The following is a 20,436-nucleotide window of genomic DNA, read 5'->3' on the forward strand; positions in this document are numbered from 1 at the left end:
AACTTAAACTTACAATAATTAATAATAAGATTGAACCTTAACACTAAGCATACTATGTACAGAACACCACACCAGTGGGAAGAGAAAGTGAAACTCAGGCTCCTCCTGGCCTTACTATTATAGTCAGCATGACCTTGACAGAAAGAGATCACAGAACTAGCTTCAGCCAGATGTACGCTTCTCTGAAGGAATAACCCAAACATCATGAACCTTCTGCTTATTTCTTTCACACAGAGAAGCTTCCAGAACCCTCTTGAATTAATTAGAATAGGAAAGATCTCTTCACATCAGATCAATACTTTCTGTACTAAGAAATGGAAAATGACAATATTAAATTTTGAGTCCTTAAATGGACAGCTGCCTTGGTGATTTAATTCTCGTCTTCCACCTCTTGCTAAGGAGGTTTGCATATTGTTTTGTGCGATAATGAGGGATCTGAGTTCAATTTAATCAACTTGTACTGCACCAGAATTCTGCATTACACAAGATATGGTAGGAAATCTTAGCTTTCAGCAATGAGAAGTGTGGGCCAGTAAAGAAAATTCTTTTACCTTCCCCAATTTATTTATTAAAAAAAACTCCTCTAATGACTTTGATTTATGGGAACTAAATGTTATTTCCACCTTCTGAAAGACTAGAAGTGTATATCCAGATATTTCTAATTCTTATGTCATGTACATACTTCAGATTAAGAGAAAACTTTTTAAGAAAATATCCTTGCAGACAAAATGCTCATGGCAGTCTTCTTTTAAGAGCAATTTGCCTTGCTTTTGAATTAGGCATAACAGGGTTTCCCTGTATCCAGGGAGCTGGAGAAAGATTTGCCTTTACATAAATACCATGAAAGGAGAGGTGCTGAAACAAGGACAGTTTTTCCCCCACTACCTGACAGAATAAATCCTTTTTGAGGGATAACAAGTAACGTCTTAAGAGCCCCACTATCTGTCTTGTTTTGAAAGGAACTGGTTGCTGAGAGCATGGACGGAGAAACGAGAGGTATTTTTGGCACTGCGTTTAAGAGAACATCGAAATTCCTAACACATCAGGTATTCAACAGGTTTGTGAAATTAATTAATTTCCCCTTGATATCATCTGAGAAAAGAAGTCTACGGGATTATAATTGTGGGAGAGAAGTTTGGTTTAGTATTTCAAAAGATTGCTGTGATGTAAGCCATGGGGCAGTGGCGGCAGCTTGTCCCCGCAACTGCGGCTGCCTAGGACTGACACCGTCACCAGGGGGCGCTCTATGTCATTATGCCCCCCCCCCCCCCAGCATGCTGAGATCACTCGCACACATAGTGGGGTTTGGTGACTTAGCGTGTTCATGCTGGGAGGGGGGCGTGTTGACGTAGAGACTTGTGGGATCCAGGGCCCTGGGGATTTGACGCTTATGACACGGGGCAAGTTAAGGATTGAGTTACCTAGCTTACGTTTTTATCATTCATATTTACAATGCAGCCTAAATAACTGTGGGCAGAAATGTCTCAATCTAGCAATCCCATATCTATCTGTTATGGCTATCGGGTGGTTGCTCAAGAGCAATCAGGCAAGGTGCCTCACTGGTCTGTTCTAAAGCTTTATTACTGATGCTAAAAACCTTTACAATGCAGAGCGCCTCTATTCCATGTGCTCATTCACTAGCAGAATCTGACAGTGGGCAGTCCTTAAATCTTCCCCAGCAGAGTAGTCTCTTGACCCCCAGCCCACCTCTCTGCATGAAAGCCTACTGCACAAGGAGGGCGTGGGTAACGGAGGGCCTCTCTCCTCCCCGCTTTGCTCAGGCAAGGTGTCCTGGCACCGCCTTGCCTCCTCCGAGCCCCTGCACCTCCTCCCCACTAGAGGCGTGGCTTCCTTCCTCCGCTGAGGAGGTGCTGCTTCCCACGATCTTTGGGGGCTCTCTGTAATCCATCCGCCTTTCCCCCCCTCGCCCCTGAGCCGATGGCAGTTCCCTGACACTATCACTTGATAGCATGGGCATACTGTTCATGGGACGGTCATCGTTCTACTAAGTAGCACACCATGAACTGGTCCAAGTCCAAGTTTGGTTTACTGATACTGTGTGAACAGGCTGGCTCCCATTTTGCACCCACTTGGGTTTCTCCAGGCTAAACCAAGGTTTGGTTTAGCATAGCCAAATCCAGAATCAATGTGGAAGTCTCTCCTGCTTAACCGAAACATCCAGCCATAGGGCAAACCTTAGCTATAGACCATGATTAAGGAGGAGAGACCTTAACTACAATTCTGGATTCAGACAATACACTAAACCAAACTTTTTAACCAATTAGTGCTTATTATATTTGCACTGTTTGCATTATGTAGAAAAAGTAAATTTAACTTCAGTTTTTGAGATAAATAAGAAAGTTGAAGAGGGGGTAGGAAAGGTCTAGTGGTTTTCATTGTTTTATGTATTTCATGGCTTGTGTGAGTAACTGGTTTGCTAACATCAGTTTTTGTGTCTCCAGCTATCACTCTGAAACAAATATTGTCCGGTATATGAAGAGATTAGAAAACAAAGATATTTCCTTAGTTCACAGCATGATTCCTTTGGTAGGTATTAATTTAAAAAGAAAAAAATGGCAGTTGCTGGTGTCCTTGGTTGAAATATACTGACTACGGTTTTTTTTTCTTCTGCATGATTCTTGTTTTCGTTTTAATGTTTTTACTTACTGACTACGTTTTCTGCTCCTCAGGGATCCTGTACAATGAAGTTGAATAGTTCATCAGAACTTACAGTAAGCTTTTTCATTTTTATTTTCTGAGAGATGTGTAGCTAATCAAGCAATAATAGCCCTTCACCCAGAATTCCATATGAACATTAAGTAAAATTAAAGATTGGGGGTAGATTTAAATAAGCTTTCTTCTCCTAGGAGTATTTTGTGTCTTGGTGAGATCCTTGTGGAAGTGCTCTTGTGAATGGTCCCAGCAACCTTTGGCATATGGTAGTTTTTGAAATAAAAATTGAAATCACAGGACCCACTTGCTATGATGCGCTCACTGTGCATCATTGTAGAGAAACAAGAAAGTTGTGGAATCCACTTTAAGATAACTTGGACACAGAATCCTATTTAAATTCAAAAAAGGGTGAAGACGTATTTGATAATATTAGCCTTAAATATTTGCTCTATTTCAGGCTTCCTCAACCTTGGCCCTCCAGATGGTTTTTTTGGCCTACAACTCCCATGATCCCTAGCTAGCAGGACCAGTGGTCAGATATGATGGGAATTGTAGTCTCAAAACATCTGGAGGGCCAAAGTTGAGGAAGCCTGCTTTATTTCATACAGCTTTCTAGATTATTTATATTCAGAACTGTTCAGCAAAATGAATCATTTCTGTAATGCAGAGAAGAAATAGTATACTGATGACTTTTAATGGCATTTGATTTGTATTTTTTAAAAATGTGGGATTTTTTCTAGTTCATAATCATGTTTTCTAGCTGGTAATAATGTGCAACCTATTCTTACGGTGTGGAAACCTAAGTATCCTATATAATTGGTGTACAAAAATTCTACAGTCCAAAAGTATTCACTTTCTTTTCCGTGTTTGTGTTTTTCTTTTCTGCAGCCGATTACGTGGAAAGAATTTGCCAATATCCATCCCTTTGTACCTCTAGATCAGGCTCAAGGATACCAGCAGCTTTTCAGGGAGCTTGAGAAGGATCTGTGTGAGATAACAGGCTATGACAGAATTTCTTTTCAACCGAACAGGTAGGAACAATCTTGCTTGAACCAGTGTTTTTCAGGCACACTTGCCGTACTTCCTGCTTTTCCTAAGGGCTGTTTCACATATCCATTTCCCTACCCAGATATTCCTCCTACTGCATGTTGCACCATCACATGTGACAAATGGCATGTGTGCCTGTGGTACAATAGACAGCTCAGGAATGGAAGGTTTGAGCTGATGTAGTGAAAACGATTACATTTTGGGTGTCTACATGCATAGGCAGAGCATTTGGTTCCAATAGCAACTATCTGATTTCTGAAGGTGCATGTGATTTGGAGAACCTCTGTGAAATGACAGCAGTTTCGTCACTTCCCCTCAATGACAAGAGTTTTCCCCACTGCAGAAGCTCTGAGACAGAAGAAGCCCTACTGGCAAATTTGCTCACTATTGTTAAATACGTGAAAGGCCAGATCAGGAATGGCCAACTGTAATGAACAGCATTGCTACAATATGCTGGTTAACTGAATATCCTTTTTTTAATCTCTGTTTTGTTTTTTAACTTTTTAAATTCGAAGTTAAAACAAAACATATTATACAGAAATATATCATCCTTATTTCCCGCCCCCCCATTTTTCCTCCCTCCCCCCACCCTCCCACACAAAACCCACCACCCCCACCCCCAGGCTTCCCTCAGTTCCAGTCTTTGATTTCGCTAAGAATGTTGTTTTCTGCATGTTACACAGTTGTATAGATCCTCAAACTACTTAGCTGATTATTATCAATAAAAAGTTTGTGAATGTTTGTTCAAAGCCAGCCAAGGAGTCCAGTTCGCTTTGTTGCATCTTCAAATACTTTGTAAAGGGTTCCCATTCATCTTTAAAGTCACAGTTATCCTTGTCGCATAGCTTATATGTCAGTTTTGCCAATTCTGCATAGTCCATCAATTTTTCTTGCCATGATTCTTTAGTTGGGGCTTCTTCAGTCTTCCATCCTTGTGCTATTAGAACTCTCACGGCCGTTATCACATACATGAAGATGTTTTTCAGCTTTTTGGGCAGATCTTTCCCTACAATCCCTAACAAAAATGCTTCAGGTTTTTAAACAAATGTTAAATATGTTAAAGGCCAGGTCAGGAATGGCCAACTGTAATGAACAGCATTGCTACAATATGCTAGTTAACTGAATATCCTGACATCTTTCCCTTTTCTTGACTTCTTCAGGGAAGCAAAAAGGCTATACTATAGCATGAACTGCTTAGAGATGAGAATCTGTTCATCTCGAATGACTTAACTTGTGTCATGCACCAATAAGAGATTATATTTCACATCTGTTTTCTGTGTGTATATATTTCAGCTAGACAGGATATGGGTGCTGTCAGAGCTGCCCTTAGGTCCCAGCTCACAGAGGACCAACGCTAGGCTGTCGTAATGTACAAAAGTCTTTATTGAAGTTCAGTTTCCATTTCAAAGCCGCAGCGTGCAGCCCTACGTCTTAAACCCTAGATCGGCGAAGTCCTGTCTGAGTCTCCTCCCCTCTGACACCAGTTTAAGATCCTAGCCCTGCTCCACCTTTTCCGCTGCTCTCTCCTCCTCTGGGTCCTCCTGCCCGCTGGGGCATTGCCCTTTCTGGACTCTTCCGACGCTGAGTCGCTTAGCTCCTCCCCCTGCCTCCGGCGGGCTTTAGGACCCGGTTCCCAATCCTCATTCTCTGTTGTCCCGCGCTCCTGTACATTTGAACTTGCCTCTCGCGCCAACCCAGTGACCTTTCTCCTAACCGTTACACTACTTCTGTCACTGCTTCCCTCTTCCAGGATGCTGGCCGGATCTGACCTTCCCTCCGTTGTCCGACTCTCCGATGGAGGCGTGGTCACCCCTGCCTCATCTTCTCTCCCTGGTGGGGAGTGCACTGGCCCCGATACTTGGGACCCTTCCCCCCCACTCTGCTCTGGTGGGGAGGCTGGTCCTGATTTCCAACTACTGCTCTGGGAGTCCCTGCTGCCCCCTTGCTCCTGGGGCGTTCCCCTTGGGAACCCCCTACCTCTGGCCACTGGCGCCCCCTTCTGTGAATCTTCCGATTTGCTGGAGAGGCTCATGGAATCCCTCGGCCCACTGTCCTCTTCTCCTACGCTCCCCTCGGATTCTTCCCCTTCGCTCTCCATTCCCTCTCTTTCCTGTGCCTCTGCTCCTGAGCCCCTGACAGGTGCGCAGCCCAAATTGTAGACATGAACGATACTTGTTCCTGGTGGATGATTAAACTGACTTGATTAACTAAATTTTCAATAACTGGATGCTGAGCCGAGCTGCTCAGACGCGTATATTATAATAAGTTTTGTGGTCTTACAGTGGAGCTCAAGGTGAATATGCTGGACTTGCTGCAATCAAGTCTTATTTAAATTCAAAAGGAGAATGGCACAGAAGTGTAAGTGAAAAAGATGAACTTTGTTTGACTCCTGAACTGACAATCCTGCATGCTACTATTCATGGTTAGGGGTGGCACTTGTTTATCAATGCATGGCTGTACTGAATGTATGGTTTGGGGCCTGTTTGCATGCTCCTCTGTTTACCTTTGCATCCACTCTCCTTTTTATTGAGAGACTAACAACATTGCAAACGTCTTTCCCTTTCGTGCACAAGTAGCCATTCTGTCAGGATTCCATAAATACCACCGGTAAGTGCCACAGATCACTGTTGAACCACATGACTTTTAATCAGTAGTTGTATTATGCAGAACTGCATAATAAATGGAAAACTTACGGTTTTCACTTTACAAGGGAACAGATAGAGGGAAGGGACCGGAATAAACCATATTTTGTGTTCCACGTTGAAGCAGTTCCGTAAACACGTGAGATACCTAAAGCCCTTATTGTTAGAGTAGAGACATTACTTACCAGGTGTCCATAAATGTTCTGGTCAGTTGTGAGTGGGTATTTTTTATTTTAGGAAGAACGTTTGTGGTGCCTGCTTCTGCTGAGCTCATTCTGGTTTTTGCAGTTTATTTATTATTTATTTTATAAAATTTATGCACTGCTTGATTGTAAAAAAAGCAAAACCCTCAAAGCAGGTTATAAAAAGAAAAAACAAGAAAAAACACAACCCTACTTTAAAGCCTACAAATGTTAAAATACTAAAACAATAGAATTACCTCTGCTTCCTAAGCATCTGGGTTTAGGGACCTCTCTGCATTTGATTTCTCCCCACCCCCCACCCCCAGATCACTATGACTATAGGAACTATTTTCTCCTCGCTGGGACAGGAACAGGGATTCAGTACAGCAATACTTCTGGGCTTCAGAATCCTCTCTGTTTCTGTAGTTCGGTCCTGCGCCAAAGCCAGCCAAAATTCATGTACCCCAATCAACAACTCGCAGTATAGCAGCAAAGAGTGAAACATAATCCATACCAAAGCATTGCACAGGTTTATTGAAAGTGGTTGTTGGTCTGTTTTTGTTCCTCAGTTATCTGCCCATCAATGAAAGTTGTTGCTGAAGTACAGTATATTCTGTTGTATCTGGAGTGCAGCTAGGCACACATTGTGCGGTTTTGCTGCAGAAATCCAGGAGCTAGCTCATTAGTGGCATGAAAGCAGAGTTGAGATTAGAAGAAAGGGCATGCCAGGGGCTGGCTCTGGATACTGTGATTTTTCAAAACCTCACTGGGACAGCCAGAAAGCTTTTGTGCTGGGATTAGAGCAGTGTTGTTAATTGAAATTCATAGCTAGGATACTTTGAACATGCAGAGGTATTAGCATCAATATCCTTGCTTTTCAACAAACAATCTATTATTAGGGCTTCATTTAAAAATTCCGTCTCTTGCTTCCCTGCCCAAACCAATGCACCCAATATAAAAAACTAAACAGCAGATAAACATTTGCTGTTTACTCTGTATAGTTGAATCAGAACCATGAAGCAAGGAATAAATTTTAAAAATTAAAAAATTGTCCAGTAGTACCTTAGAGTCCAACTTAGTTTTGGGTATAAGCTTTCATGTGCATGCACACTTCGTCTGCATGAACATGAAAGCTTATACCCAGAACTAACTTAGTTGGTCTCTTTAGGTGCTACTGGACAATTTTTAAAATTTATTTATTTGTCTGTGTCAGACCAACACAGCTACCTATGAAGCAAGGAGACGTCTGTTTTCTTCTTCCCACAGTCAATGAATTAGCGACATACTATTTGATTCAGTTTTTGCTGCAGAATAGGCATCTTTTTAGATCTGATGACTCCCCCATTCAGAAATATTTATCAGCCATAATTTATTGCAGTTTCTTTTCCTCTCACTTTCTCTGGGGTTGCAAAGCACCACTGTCTAAAGTGCTGCCGTTTTTCATTTACTAACTTGCATGTACTAATAAAGCAGCTCCCGCCAGACTAACTCAGATGGCATTTCCTGCGGGGTGCCCCTGGCACACACAGCTTTCTGGAGGGGCAGAATTATCCCACATTCAGAATTCTCCTTCTTTCCCCTTCATGTGATCAAACTGAACACCTGAAGAGAGTTCAGAGGACTGCAAAATGTACCTTTAGTTGGCTTTTTGCAAGGTTGACGCTCTCTTAACTTTCCCCCCCGTTAAGGTTTGTCTCATTCCTAAATCTGCCCATGGCACTAACCCAGCCAGTGCTCAGATGGCAGGAATGAAGATTCAGCCAGTAGAAGTGGATAAAAATGGAAGCATCGATATCGTTCATCTTAAGGCTATGGTGAGTTGGTTGCCCTTCTTTTGAATGCATTACGGTATTATAAGCTTTGGCTAAAAACCCTTTCATTTTCAGTGGGCATATAAAATTACATAGAAGAGGAAGCTGTGCCTGTCTCTTTTTTTGGCATAATATTATGCAAAACTTAAATGTGTAGCTTCAGCTGTTAACATGTGCGATAGGCTATCTTATTTTGAGAGTCAGTTCTGCAGTGTGTCAGTTTTTCATGGTTATTTCCCCTCTTATTTGCTACAATTTGAGTGGAAACCAGATAACATGAAAGAGCGGATGATAAGCAACTGCAGCAACAAAGTGTTTGCTGCGATAGAGCATTCTCTGAAGGGAAGATTGTAAATCGAGGTCACCAACCTGTTGCTTCTGGTGGTAGACCAGGTTCTGAGTTCTCATTTTGCAATGAAAGCAAGTCTCTAGCCTGCTTGCCTGTATAGAAATAAAGTTATGGAACAGAATGTCCAAGTACCTTCTAAGCAATTTCTGTGGCTACCCCTGCTATAAACACTCTGATTTCCTTGATCTCTCCCTGACAATTATTTTTTCTATTTTTCCTCCTTTCTGAAGGTGGATAAACACAAGGAAAACCTGGCAGCTATCATGATCACATACCCATCGACCAATGGTGTCTTTGAAGAGGATATCAGTGATGTCTGTGACTTGATTCACAAACATGGAGCCCAGGTTTACCTGGATGGAGCAAACATGAATGCTCAGGTGGGAAACCGATTTATAAGCTCCTTCTGTTAATGCAGACCCCTGACTGAATTTGCAAATCGTGCTTAAAAATAAATGTTAAAAGTGAAATTTTGTACCACTTGAATAATGAATAATAATTGACAGGACGTAATTAACCACACTATGAATCTTGTTATTTAAAAAAATCAAGAATCTTGTCTCTGACCTTTCCATAAAATCTAAAACTACATTTTACAAGTTTTGTTTTAGGTAAAAAAAAAAATACTGAAATTTGGTTACAGCTTTACATATACTTAAATATAAGGTAGAGCTATATGCTAATCTTTGTTTTGCTGATTTTTTTTAGCAACAGCAAACTTCTGTTTTTAAAAGACTCTTAATTCTTTTCATCAGCAGACTTGATTCTGAAAAACGAAATAATCTCATTTGTTTATCCCTCTAATCCCTTCTCTTTTGTTTTTGAAACTTTGTGCTCTCCTTCCTTTGATAGGTTGGTCTGTGCCGTCCGGGAGACTATGGGTCAGATGTCTCTCATTTAAATCTCCACAAAACCTTCTGCATTCCTCATGGGGGAGGAGGACCTGGAATGGGACCAATTGGAGTGTACGTATCTGGCTCTCATAGCAAGAGAATTCCCCCCACTAATTTATATTTTAAGGAGTCCAGTGCTATAGATATGGAATATGGCAGTACATAGCCTCACTAATGATGACTGTCTATGGATAGAAAGATGGAAATCTTGATTCCTTATGATCCTTTGATGTTTTATTTAAGGATTATTTTGTTGATTTAAAGAACCTTTATTTTATGTTGGAAGTAATGGTGGGATTACATTAAGTGGAACATTGCCACTGTATATTGGACTAATGTTAAGATTCCTTCATAAAAGTCTTAAGCTAGTTTTAACACGATAGCTATGGTGCAGTGGGAGAGAGTTTTATTTCTAAATTCTTTCTTCTTCTTTTTGGTTCCATTTTAGAAAGAAGCATTTGGCTCCTTTCCTGCCTAGCCACCCTGTCATTGCATTGCAGCACGATAAGGATTCCAGCCCACTGGGAACCATCAGTGCTGCTCCTTGGGGGTCCAGTGCTATATTGCCTATTTCCTGGGCTTATATCAAGGTATAACTGGGACGCTGTGGTCTAAACCACTGAGCCTCTCAGGCTTGCCAATCAGAAGGTCGCCAGTTTGAATCCCCACGACGGGGTGAGCTCCTGTTGCTCTGTCCCAGCTCCTGCCAACCTAACAGTTTGAAAGCACACCAGTGGAAGTAGATAAATAGGTACCACTGCATTGAACGGCGTTTCCATGCGCTCTGGTTTCCATCACGGTGTCCTGCTGCGCCAGAAGCGGGTTAGTCCTGCTGACCACATGACCCTGAAAGCTGTCTGTGGACAAACGCCAGCTCCCTTGGCCTGAAAGTGAGATGAGCGCCTTTGACTAGACTTAACTGTCCAGGGGTCCTTTACCTTTTTTACCTATAAAGGTATACTTTGAAACACAAGTAGTCTAGGTGTTGGAAATATCCATGGTGCTGAAAATAAAGACCTGGGGATCTGGATGACTCTGCAGATTAGCTAAATTCTCTAAGAAGAGATTAGTGGAAGTGTTGGCCAAGTGGAAGGGCCTTTTCACACCCTCTCTGCTCCCCACTGCAGCTCCCCGTGAAGTCTCTCCAGGGGTTGCTGCTCCCTTGACTCCATTACACAGAACGTGGTGCAAGGAAAGGATCAGAGAGGGGAGGATCAGGGGCGCATTATGCACATGGAGCACCCCTCATGCAAGGTGCTCTGATTTTCATTGGTCTTCTTGTTCCATCGCAGCTCCCTGCATCACACCCCTCATGCTCTTCTGGAAGGTTTCCTGCTTCTCTAGAGTGGTGTTTTGGGGGCTGCAGGGGGTGATATTTAAGAGGATTGGTTGGGAAAAGTCTGTTGCATAAGCAACCTCCCATTTGTGAGACTCTAGGTTCAAGCCAATGCTTGAATTCCCCCAGCTCATCAGATTCTGGAAACTTCACAGTGGGAATGAGGGTGTGCTAAGCATGTTTGGCTAGCTACAGTTTCAAAGTTGCCCATTTATGATCATTCTGAACAGAACCTGTGCCAGGGGAGGAGCCGAAGTTAAAGGATAGAGCAAATGCTTTGATGCAGAAGGTCCCAGAATCAGTACCTTGCATCTCCAACTGGAAGAATCAGGTGATGGGGAAGATTGCTGCAGGAGAGTTGCTGAAGGTCAGGGTAGACAATCTTAGGCTAGAGGAACCTATGGCCTACACTGTGAGAAGGCAGCTTCATGTGGCTTTTCAAAACTGATTGGGATAGTTTATGAACCATTTGGATTAGCTCCATTGGTTAGAGCATGGTGCTGATAATGCCAGGGTTGCAGGTTCATTCCTGCATTGCAGGGAGTTGGACTTAGTGATCCTTAGGGTCCTTTCTATGAAACCATTTTATCCTGATGGTACTTAGCACTGCCAGCCATCAGTACCCCACTGCTGACACGGGCAAACAGTTTTTGCCAAGATTGATTCATTCCCATATATCTTTCAGATATAGCTGTATGGATAATGGCAGAGGTTCCCTTTATTTTTCTAGAATCTGATACATCTGAGGAAGTGTGCATAGCAGGCTCTGTGAATAATTGCTTAACCTACATGTTCTTATTGTTGGCTCTTTGTCCCTTCAGATGATGGGAGGAAAAGGTCTCAAGCATGCATCAGAGATTGCAATATTAAATGCTAACTACATGGCAAAGAGACTAGAGAAGCACTACAAAGTCCTTTTTAAAGGAGCCAGAGGCAAGTATTTCAGCCTAACATGAAGTTGTCCATAGTCCCAGGAGACAGTGGTGCACACCAAAAATGAGGAGTGGAGGGTTATTGGTTTGCTTTGTTTTTGTTTTCATTATGTATTTTGTGTTTTTATTTGTATTTTTATGCCCTGAGATCTTTGGATGAAGGGTGGCATACAAAATAAATAAATTTAAACCACAGTTCAACCAGGAGGCAAAATAGTGTTGCAAAAGTAACTTTTCCCTTTGGGAAAATCCATCCACGCAAATAAGGTGAATAATTCCAGTGTGCAGACTAATTAATCCATAACACAGAAAGTGCAATAAAAATAGGAAACACCAAAAGCCAGGTGCATAAGCAAGCCAATATATGAATAAATGGTGTAGTCAAAATAGGATTTTTGTTAACCTATGCATTTCAGACCCTGCTGGTCTTTCAGAGAAATGTAAAAATAATAATAAATAAAAATATGGAATGGTCTATCAAATATAAATCTCTTCTCAATTTGAACCGCAAAACTGTTTTTAATTTAGAGTGTATTAGCCCGGCCGCCCTACCTCTAATCAAAAAGAAGCTACAGCAACTTGACTTCTCTAACACAGCTTCCCATGCAAGAGGGCCGTGTTCAGGCTTAGTCCTAGCTATTCCACCCCCTGAAGGGATCCCTCTATACTGCTTCACAATTCCTTCAGAGGCCAAGCGAAGGGCCTTTACCTGTGCCCGTCTCAACTGTTTTCCTACAGCAGTTCTGTCGGGTCGTTACTCCAGAGTTCCCATCGCAAATAGAACATGCTCCTGCAATGTCACGGCTCTGGAGACTATGGAACATGTAATGCTCTTCTGTCCCAACTGGACAGATGAAAGATCTCGGTTTCTAACTCCTCTCGTGAACAAGCTTCATCTCCCAATCCATCCTTGGATAGTGTCCCTTCTTCTGCAGGATTCTAACTGTTGGATTACCGAGATGACAGCTAATTTCCTGCTTAGTGTGATGAAGAGGAAAGCGGCACCAACTCCTTCTTCAATACCACAGATGTAGTCGATACGCTGCACAATCGAACCTGTTTTTTGTATTCTCTGTCACTCGATGTTTTAAATCCCCCGTTACCTTTGTTATCCCCATTTTCTCAAAGTATTCGCCCAGGACAACATACACTTTTATCTCCCCACCCCCATTTTATGTTGTAATTTCTATGTATATTATGCTATGGCCGCATGGCTAATGCAATAAAATCATTACATTAATAATAATATAAATCTCAAAATAAACAAGGCGTACTAAACTATTAGACTTTAAAAAGAGTTGATAATTGATTTTATTTCTCTGAAGAAGGTTCAGTTGGGTCCAAAATGTGTTGGATTAGCAAGCATCCTTTTTTATGCTCCTCTGATGGGTCTTTGCTCCTGCTTTCAGACTGATCCATGGCAACAGTGGAGACCATCCCCTCCCTCCAGTTGAAAGAATTGCATAATTCTGTCCCTTCATTTCAGAAAAGATCTGTCCAGCAGGGTAGCTGATCATATTGGCGCTTACACAACCTTGTGCTGTACTAAGCTTTTGTGTTAGCTCCTCTCCGTCCTTTCCATTGTCACTGGCCTTGTTTGAAGGTCACGATGAACTGTTTTATCATTATGTAGAGAGCCTGGACAAGTCTCAGGCTCATGTAATCCTTCCCTACTCCCTTCCTGCAGAGTGACCGCAAGGAATTTGGAAGCAAAATCATCTGATCTCCTTCAGCACACATGGGGGCGGGGGCAGGCAGGAAGCTCAATACGCTAAAAGCTTGTGAATATAACTACAAACAAATGTTTATTTGCAGAGAGGTTGCTGGATTAGTCTGTTGCAACAAGAACAACCAAGTCTTATGGTACCTTAAAGGCTGACAATTCTGGGACAGTCTTTTGTGAATGAGAGTCTGCTGCATCAAATGTGTGGAGCATGAACCTTGGTTAAGTGTAATAAAGCCTGGAGTTCAGCAGCAGTGAAATGCAAAACTATTGTTTTGAGTTGTCGCAACTAATCTTATTCCAAATTGCCATCATTGCATCTAAACCAGGCTGGGGATTCATCCTGTTGCACCCACTATCCCAGCCTCCTGACAGAGTATTGGCCCACTAGCAATCTAAATAATATGGGCTGAAAGGCGTTTGTGGATGAATTCATCCTCCTAAGAGGATATTCTCAAAAGCTGTAGGAGCAGCTGTGGACTTGTCTGCTTCTCCTCAATAATATATGTGTGTGCCCCCTCCCTACAAATTGTTTGAGCTGTGTCGTGTTCTCTCACACTGTACTGTGCTTTAATCAGGGGTGCTTTTCCCCTGTCAAGGATCAAATTCAGTCAGAGTAATCTGTTGGAGAGGGCACATGCCAGCAGTGGCTGTAGCTAAAAATGAAGTGTCCTGGATTAACTAATTCAGAATTTTTAAAACCCCCACTCTGCTTCAGTTTTCAGTTCAGAATTCCCAGTCTTATGCTCAAAGGTAACCCCCACTGGGCACTCTCAATCAGACGGAATTTATTTTCTGGGGTGCCACAGAGCACTATTTAGTACCCAGCACTACTAAGAATCCGTAGGAAGCTGTTGGGGGTGATCATTATGGGATATGGAGCAAACTGTCATCAGTATGCTGGTGACACACAGCGGTTCCTCCAAAATAAACATATTTTAAACCTTGGCAAGACCAAGAGCTTGGAAGTTGATGTACAGGGATAACACACCAGGGTTATAGATACTGAAAGCTACTTTGTGGTCACGTTTTATTTTTCTACAAATATAAATCTTAGAATAAAATTTTCATACGCAGGTTATGTAGCTCATGAATTTATTTTGGACACCCGACCTTTCAAGAAGACAGCAAATATTGACGCTGTGGATGTTGCTAAACGGCTTCAGGATTATGGTGAGTTGTCAAATGGGCAACGTTCTTTTATCACTATTAAAATGTAGGATTCAATCCTGTGGTGGTAAGAATTATGAAAGCTGTTTAACCGGCTCATCCAGCACCCTGCGGGCTCCTGCCATCAGGCAAAATTGAGAGCCACTTGTTTTTTACCATTTACCCTGCCATTGGACATGTCTGAATCCTCTCCTGGTTTGGTGGGGAGTCAGGCGATCGGGAGAACATGATTATGGATGTCCACAAATTTGACATTTGGGTTTATGCAACTGCTGCAAGCTGAGAATACATAAGGAGAGAGACGACTGTGCTTTAAATAAGTGGTGTCCCCCCCCCCCAAGTTGGTCAGTAACTGGACTTTGTAAATGGCCTTGCTGTATGTAGCGAGGAAGAATATGTAATACCAAAGAGTGTTCCTTGAACTCTGAAAACATGTTGCTTAGACTTTGCTTAGGGTCCTGGTCTGTTGGAAAGGTGGTACAATAAAAGAACGTTGTGTTTGCTAGGATTCCACGCTCCAACGATGTCCTGGCCAGTGGCAGGTACTCTGATGATTGAACCAACAGAGTCTGAAGACAAGGCAGAGCTAGACAGATTTTGTGATGCAATGATCAACATTCGACAAGAAATTGCCGATATAGAGGAAGGAAGAATGGATTCTCGAGTTAACCCGTTAAAGGTGAGAGCAGGGTTTATTTATTTGTAGCCGTTGCTCTTCATCAAGATTGTTTTGAAATAAATTGTCTACGATTGATGCTGTAGTCCCCAGGACTCTGCAGTTTAGTACAGAAAAAGGCAAATAGCCAGCATTTATTCTATTTCTAGCTGTTGTGTCTCATGGTATAGACCCTGTACTCCTCCTATTGCAATATATTATAGGCATGTGGCTCCGCTTGATTTTTAACAACATCTGCTAGAAAACCTCAGATTCACTGTTACCCGTTCAGAGAGCTAGTCTTGGTCACATCTTATTGAAACCAATAGGACTCAGATTTATTGGTTTTTGTTTGTTATTATTTCAGTGGAACATAGCAGATCTTTCTCTTAGCTGAGGCTATTACTACTGTTTGAGTATTTATATTATTACTCAATTGAATTATATTATTATTTTGTATATTTTAACTTAGATGTCACCACATACCTTGACCTGCATTGCTGCTCCTAACTGGGACCGTCCTTACTCCAGAGAAGTAGCTGTTTTTCCACTGGTAAGTAATGAGTTAACATGCGAAGCTTTCCTCGTTCTCATTTGAGCAGCCAGTTTTATTAGACAGCATTACTACTGGAAAACGTTAGGAACCTTGCAAGCCAACCTTAAAAGGAAAGGTACATCAGATGTGCCAAAAAGAGATGGCATTAAGGCAAGGATTAAGCTGCCTCTTCCTTCCTGCTATAGCCTTCATAATTATCTGCCATCTCAGCTGATGCTGCTTTGAAAGAGGTCCTGTAAGTTAAATGCAAAGGCAGCTTGGAGCCAGAAAACGTTATCCCCTAACTGGAATTTGGTGGGGATAACGTAAGTTAAAACAGAGTGGCTCATAACATTCTGACAAAAAAAAACCATACAAAGACAAGACAAAGCATAAAGACCTTGAACTATTGGTTGTTTATGGCTCATGTTATGATGGAACCCTGAACTTATGTGGCAGTTAGTAGATAACCACCTCACATTTTATAATGCTTAAATTATTCTGAGGGATCTTTCCATTGGTCCCAGAAAGAAATCATTCCTTACAGCAGGCAGCAGAACCCTGATCCCAAACACATTAGTTATGTTGAATTCAAAGTGTATCCTTTGTCACTTCTGCCATTTGGCAAACGCCTTTTGAAACTTGGGGGCATCAAAGCAGTTTGAGATACTCCACGGGGCTAAAATTAGCAACCGACTCAAACTCCTTTCATGAGCCGAAACGTGGAACTAATTTCACCCGACTTCTAAAACTTCAGGCTTTGAAGGATAAACCAGTGCACCACAACTCCTATAGTACCTAATGAAGCTGGCGATTGTCTCTTGTAGATGCTGCAGTATGCCCGTTACTCTTTAATGTACCGTAGAATATTGTCTGCTAATTTAAAAATTACCTACTGGATATGTTTCTCCCACTTTAGCCATTTGTAAGACCTGAAAATAAATTCTGGCCCACAATTGCTCGAATCGACGACATCTACGGAGATCAACATCTGGTTTGTACCTGCCCGCCGATGGAAGTCTACGAGTCTCCTTTTGCTGAACAGAAGAGAGCATCATCTTAGGGTCAGTCTCCCCTCACCTTACCCTGTTCCTTTTTAGGTGACCAGGCTCGACCTCCCTTGCTACACTTCAGGAAGGATGGGCTCTTCTGCCCAGTGAACCATTTTTTTATACGGTGTATATTTTTGTAATCTCCATACTGTTGATTAAATTTCTGTGCAGCTATGTAAATATACTTTAGGTGGAAACAAACTGACTTGATGCAGTGCCTCAGTTTCCACAGCAGTTCATGCTGAAGTGGCCTTGATTTAACACTCTTTGATCAATTCAGGACCAAGGCTGCTTTCCTGTGTTGAGGAGCGCTAAACATAGAATGGTATGTGTAAAAATAGAACCCTTTTTTTTGTTAAACTGGGCCCTGACAATACTTCTGTGATAGAGAGCAATCCCAGTTTATTTTGAATAACGCCTATACTGTGGGCTCAGACTGTTTGGTGGCTAAAATTATAGTCATTATTCACTTTGTATGAACTGAAAGACAGAGTCCACAATATGCTGAAACAAAGGAAAGTAAGCTCCTCTGTACCTCACTTTGTATTAGATTGTGGCTATATACTTTTGTAGTTTGTATGTATTAAATTTATATATTGCTTCTAGTGTTGATAATGTCATTTAAAGAACTTGTTTTTTTCTTTTTTAAACTCCCTGTGGTAGCATTCCAATAAAATCTAGAAGTTGTAATAGCTTTTGAAACCTGATTTCAAAGTCTGATTAAAAACAAGATTTTCTGAAAGTGTGTTGTATTTTGTTATGTGCTTTTGTGAACTATTTATAGTGGGTTGTATTCTATGCTTGCATGAACTGGAAGGGGTGCTTCTACAATGCATTGTGTTCTGCCCAAGATACCAGGTGAGGCTTGGGGTAGCGTGTTTGTGAATTTCCCCCCCTTCAGATAGAATTGTGCATAAATCCAGTGAGTTAGGCTTTGTACCAACAAACAAAAAAATCAGAAGGCCAATTTCTAAGGTCTTTTAAAAATGTTTTGTATAATATAGCTTTCTAATGCAAATTGCCCAAAGATATTAAACCCGAGACCAAAGTTTTCAAATATACATTCAGCCATCTTCCAGGAAACACCATCTTATGGCTGCAAAATACAAACTAACACTTTATGAATCATAAAATATTTAATAAGGTATATTGGGGAAGAGGAATATATTGTATATAAAATTTCAGATCACAATATGAAGCGATTTGAGCCCTCTCCAAGCTAGCACTGCTCTCAATGCTGTGTAAGATGTACTGCCACTGATACAAGACCTACTAAAAGCATACAGTTTTACCTAATACAAAAGTGGCTTGTTTCATATGAAATAGTTTTTACACAACTAGAGTGTTTTGAATACCCTCTTTAAGTGCAAAAAACACCAATCACTTTACATTAACAGCAACAATGCATTCATATTGTTCTCAGTCATTAGTAGTCAACTTGCATAAGATACAAGAGCACAATGACGCTCACAAAAATAGACTAAAAGCCTGTTCTTGCAAAAGAAATTAAGAAAAACAGCATAATGGCAGGAAATGCACACGCACAAAAAGATTATGCACACCACAGAATTTGAGGTTCTGTAATTAAAAACTGGCTTAAGTGCTGTTTTCTTGTTGTAAAATCAAACTGCATGGACCAGGCAAACTAATATTCAGGAGGCAGTGTGTAGCTGAACTTCATCTGACGCGCTCTTAAAATTCCCCACAATTTGTTTTCCTCCATCTGAGGTAGTTACAAAAAACAATCTGAAGCATCCGCTGTTGTGGCCAGTCAGAGCCAAGACTTGTATTTTTTTCTCTCCTTGTTGTCATCTGTCCAAAACTACCTTCAGTGTTGAAAGTCAGCTGAGAATGTGAAGTTCTCACTACACAAAAAAGATTGCAAAATGGGAAAGAAGGTTGAGTTAGCCGCTCCACAATGTGACAGTCATATGAACTGCGCTCAAGCCAGCTGGTCCACTTTTGAATTTTCCTGGTTTCTTCTCTTTGTACAGTCTGTAAGTCATTAAGAGAAGTATGCTGAGAACTGAACTCGTATCATCGTCCTTTGCTGTAACCAGGGAAGAACTGGTCAAGTAGTGTCTGCAGTATTTTGTTGGGAACCATGGTGTAGCCCTTTCCAAGGTCGTGTCGGCAAGCAGGGCAGGTGAAGACTTCAGCTCTAAAGGAGCGCTGTAAACAGCTCTATGTTATAGAACGATAAGGAATATGTTTAGGACACAACTTAAAATATGGTTCACAAGAAAATGAAATATCAGCTAAAGGCCAAAAATAGACCTCTGGGCTTTCTGTGTTTACAGAAAGCCTTTTCCTGAGATTACATAAATTGACAAAAACATAACAGGGCTACAGGAATATGCTAAATAAATATACCAGTTATGTTATGAGGGATTGGTACTGTGCTATTTTTCTGCATAAAGGTAGTCCATTATTTTTCTAGCAGTAATCTGTCATATGTTATAAATTAATTCTATTTAAACATTTGCAAAATCAGTAGCACTACTGTATGTTGAGCCCTAATTTGTTGTGCAGCCTGGTTCAGACAGAATAGTCGATCACAGTTTTATGCAACCAAGGAGAGTATCAGAAGTTTTCACTTGGAAGTTTTTAAACTAACCATAGTTCCCTGTGCCAGTCAGAAAAGTGTCTTGTGCAAAGAAGTGTCTTTGCACAACGGTCTAGATCACAACCTTCAGTAAAACTAAACTAACTTGTATACAAATGCTGATGAATGTCTCTACATTTGTTACAGGCAAAGCTATGTTCTCTCAGGATTTTTTTAAAAGCCTACAAGTACTTTCTATACAGCCAGGAGCTATGGCACATGGAATAACATTTCCAGGTGCCCTATCCTTGTCAGACAAAAATCCTGGCTACTACAAGCACTCAAATACCAGGTGCTCAGTAGGGGTCTTTTTGTAAATGTTTAACAATGCAATCTAGGTTAGTGAGTGGGGTCAGGATGTGCAATTGTGTGGTCTCCCCGCCTTCCCATAATGTGTGAAAATTCCCTTTCACCTGCTTTGGGGCTGTTTGCTGCATTCATCCTTTACCAGCCCTGCTTAAAATGAATCCCAGTACTCTCCTAAACTCACTTTGGCAGCCCTAATTAACAAAGGAGTTTTAACATTAGTTTAGGCCAGGCATAGGCAAACTCAGCCCTCCAGATGTTTTGGGACTACAACTCCCATCATCCCCTGACCACTGGTCCTATTAGCGAGGGATGATGGGAGTTGTAGTCCCAAAACATCTGGAGGGCCGAGTTTGCCTCTGCCTGGTTTAGGCACACACCTGGATGAGAAGGAGAACTAGTGCATCAGGAGACAGGGCACAGGTACTGGGAGTACATTTCCCTTACGCACTGGTTCACTGGGAAGTGTGATCTGGGCCTGCTTACATATACAATTGTTTTATATTTGTTTTCATTATATTGTGA

At 41.5% G+C, this 20,436-nt stretch overlaps 2 protein-coding genes across 3 annotated transcripts in view; one reads left to right on the forward strand and one right to left on the reverse strand.

The window, feature by feature from the left end:
* The window catches only part of GLDC (glycine decarboxylase), a 43,286-nt gene extending 25,544 nt beyond the window's left edge, over positions 1 to 17,742 (forward strand). The window contains exons 12-25 of the mRNA XM_083718556.1: positions 960 to 1,057; positions 2,463 to 2,547; positions 2,691 to 2,732; positions 3,562 to 3,704; positions 6,003 to 6,078; positions 8,233 to 8,358; positions 8,935 to 9,084; positions 9,557 to 9,669; positions 10,046 to 10,187; positions 11,755 to 11,866; positions 14,666 to 14,761; positions 15,265 to 15,437; positions 15,886 to 15,966; positions 16,868 to 17,742. Coding sequence (XP_083574682.1) covers positions 960 to 1,057; positions 2,463 to 2,547; positions 2,691 to 2,732; positions 3,562 to 3,704; positions 6,003 to 6,078; positions 8,233 to 8,358; positions 8,935 to 9,084; positions 9,557 to 9,669; positions 10,046 to 10,187; positions 11,755 to 11,866; positions 14,666 to 14,761; positions 15,265 to 15,437; positions 15,886 to 15,966; positions 16,868 to 17,011 — 1,581 coding nt within the window. The 3' untranslated portion in view covers positions 17,012 to 17,742. The remainder of the gene's footprint in view (positions 1 to 959; positions 1,058 to 2,462; positions 2,548 to 2,690; positions 2,733 to 3,561; positions 3,705 to 6,002; positions 6,079 to 8,232; positions 8,359 to 8,934; positions 9,085 to 9,556; positions 9,670 to 10,045; positions 10,188 to 11,754; positions 11,867 to 14,665; positions 14,762 to 15,264; positions 15,438 to 15,885; positions 15,967 to 16,867) is intronic.
* Positions 17,743 to 18,117: 375 nt separating this feature from the next.
* Positions 18,118 to 20,436, reverse strand: part of UHRF2 (ubiquitin like with PHD and ring finger domains 2) — a 50,868-nt gene continuing 48,549 nt past the window's right edge. For both annotated transcript variants that reach the window (XM_083718763.1, XM_083718762.1), the window contains one exon: positions 18,118 to 19,184. In XM_083718763.1, coding sequence (XP_083574889.1) covers positions 19,038 to 19,184 — 147 coding nt within the window. In that variant the 3' untranslated portion in view covers positions 18,118 to 19,037. The remainder of the gene's footprint in view (positions 19,185 to 20,436) is intronic.

Source organism: Podarcis gaigeae (genome assembly GCF_964106915.1).
Source record: "Podarcis gaigeae genome assembly, chromosome: 17".
Classification (NCBI taxonomy): domain Eukaryota; kingdom Metazoa; phylum Chordata; class Lepidosauria; order Squamata; family Lacertidae; genus Podarcis; species Podarcis gaigeae.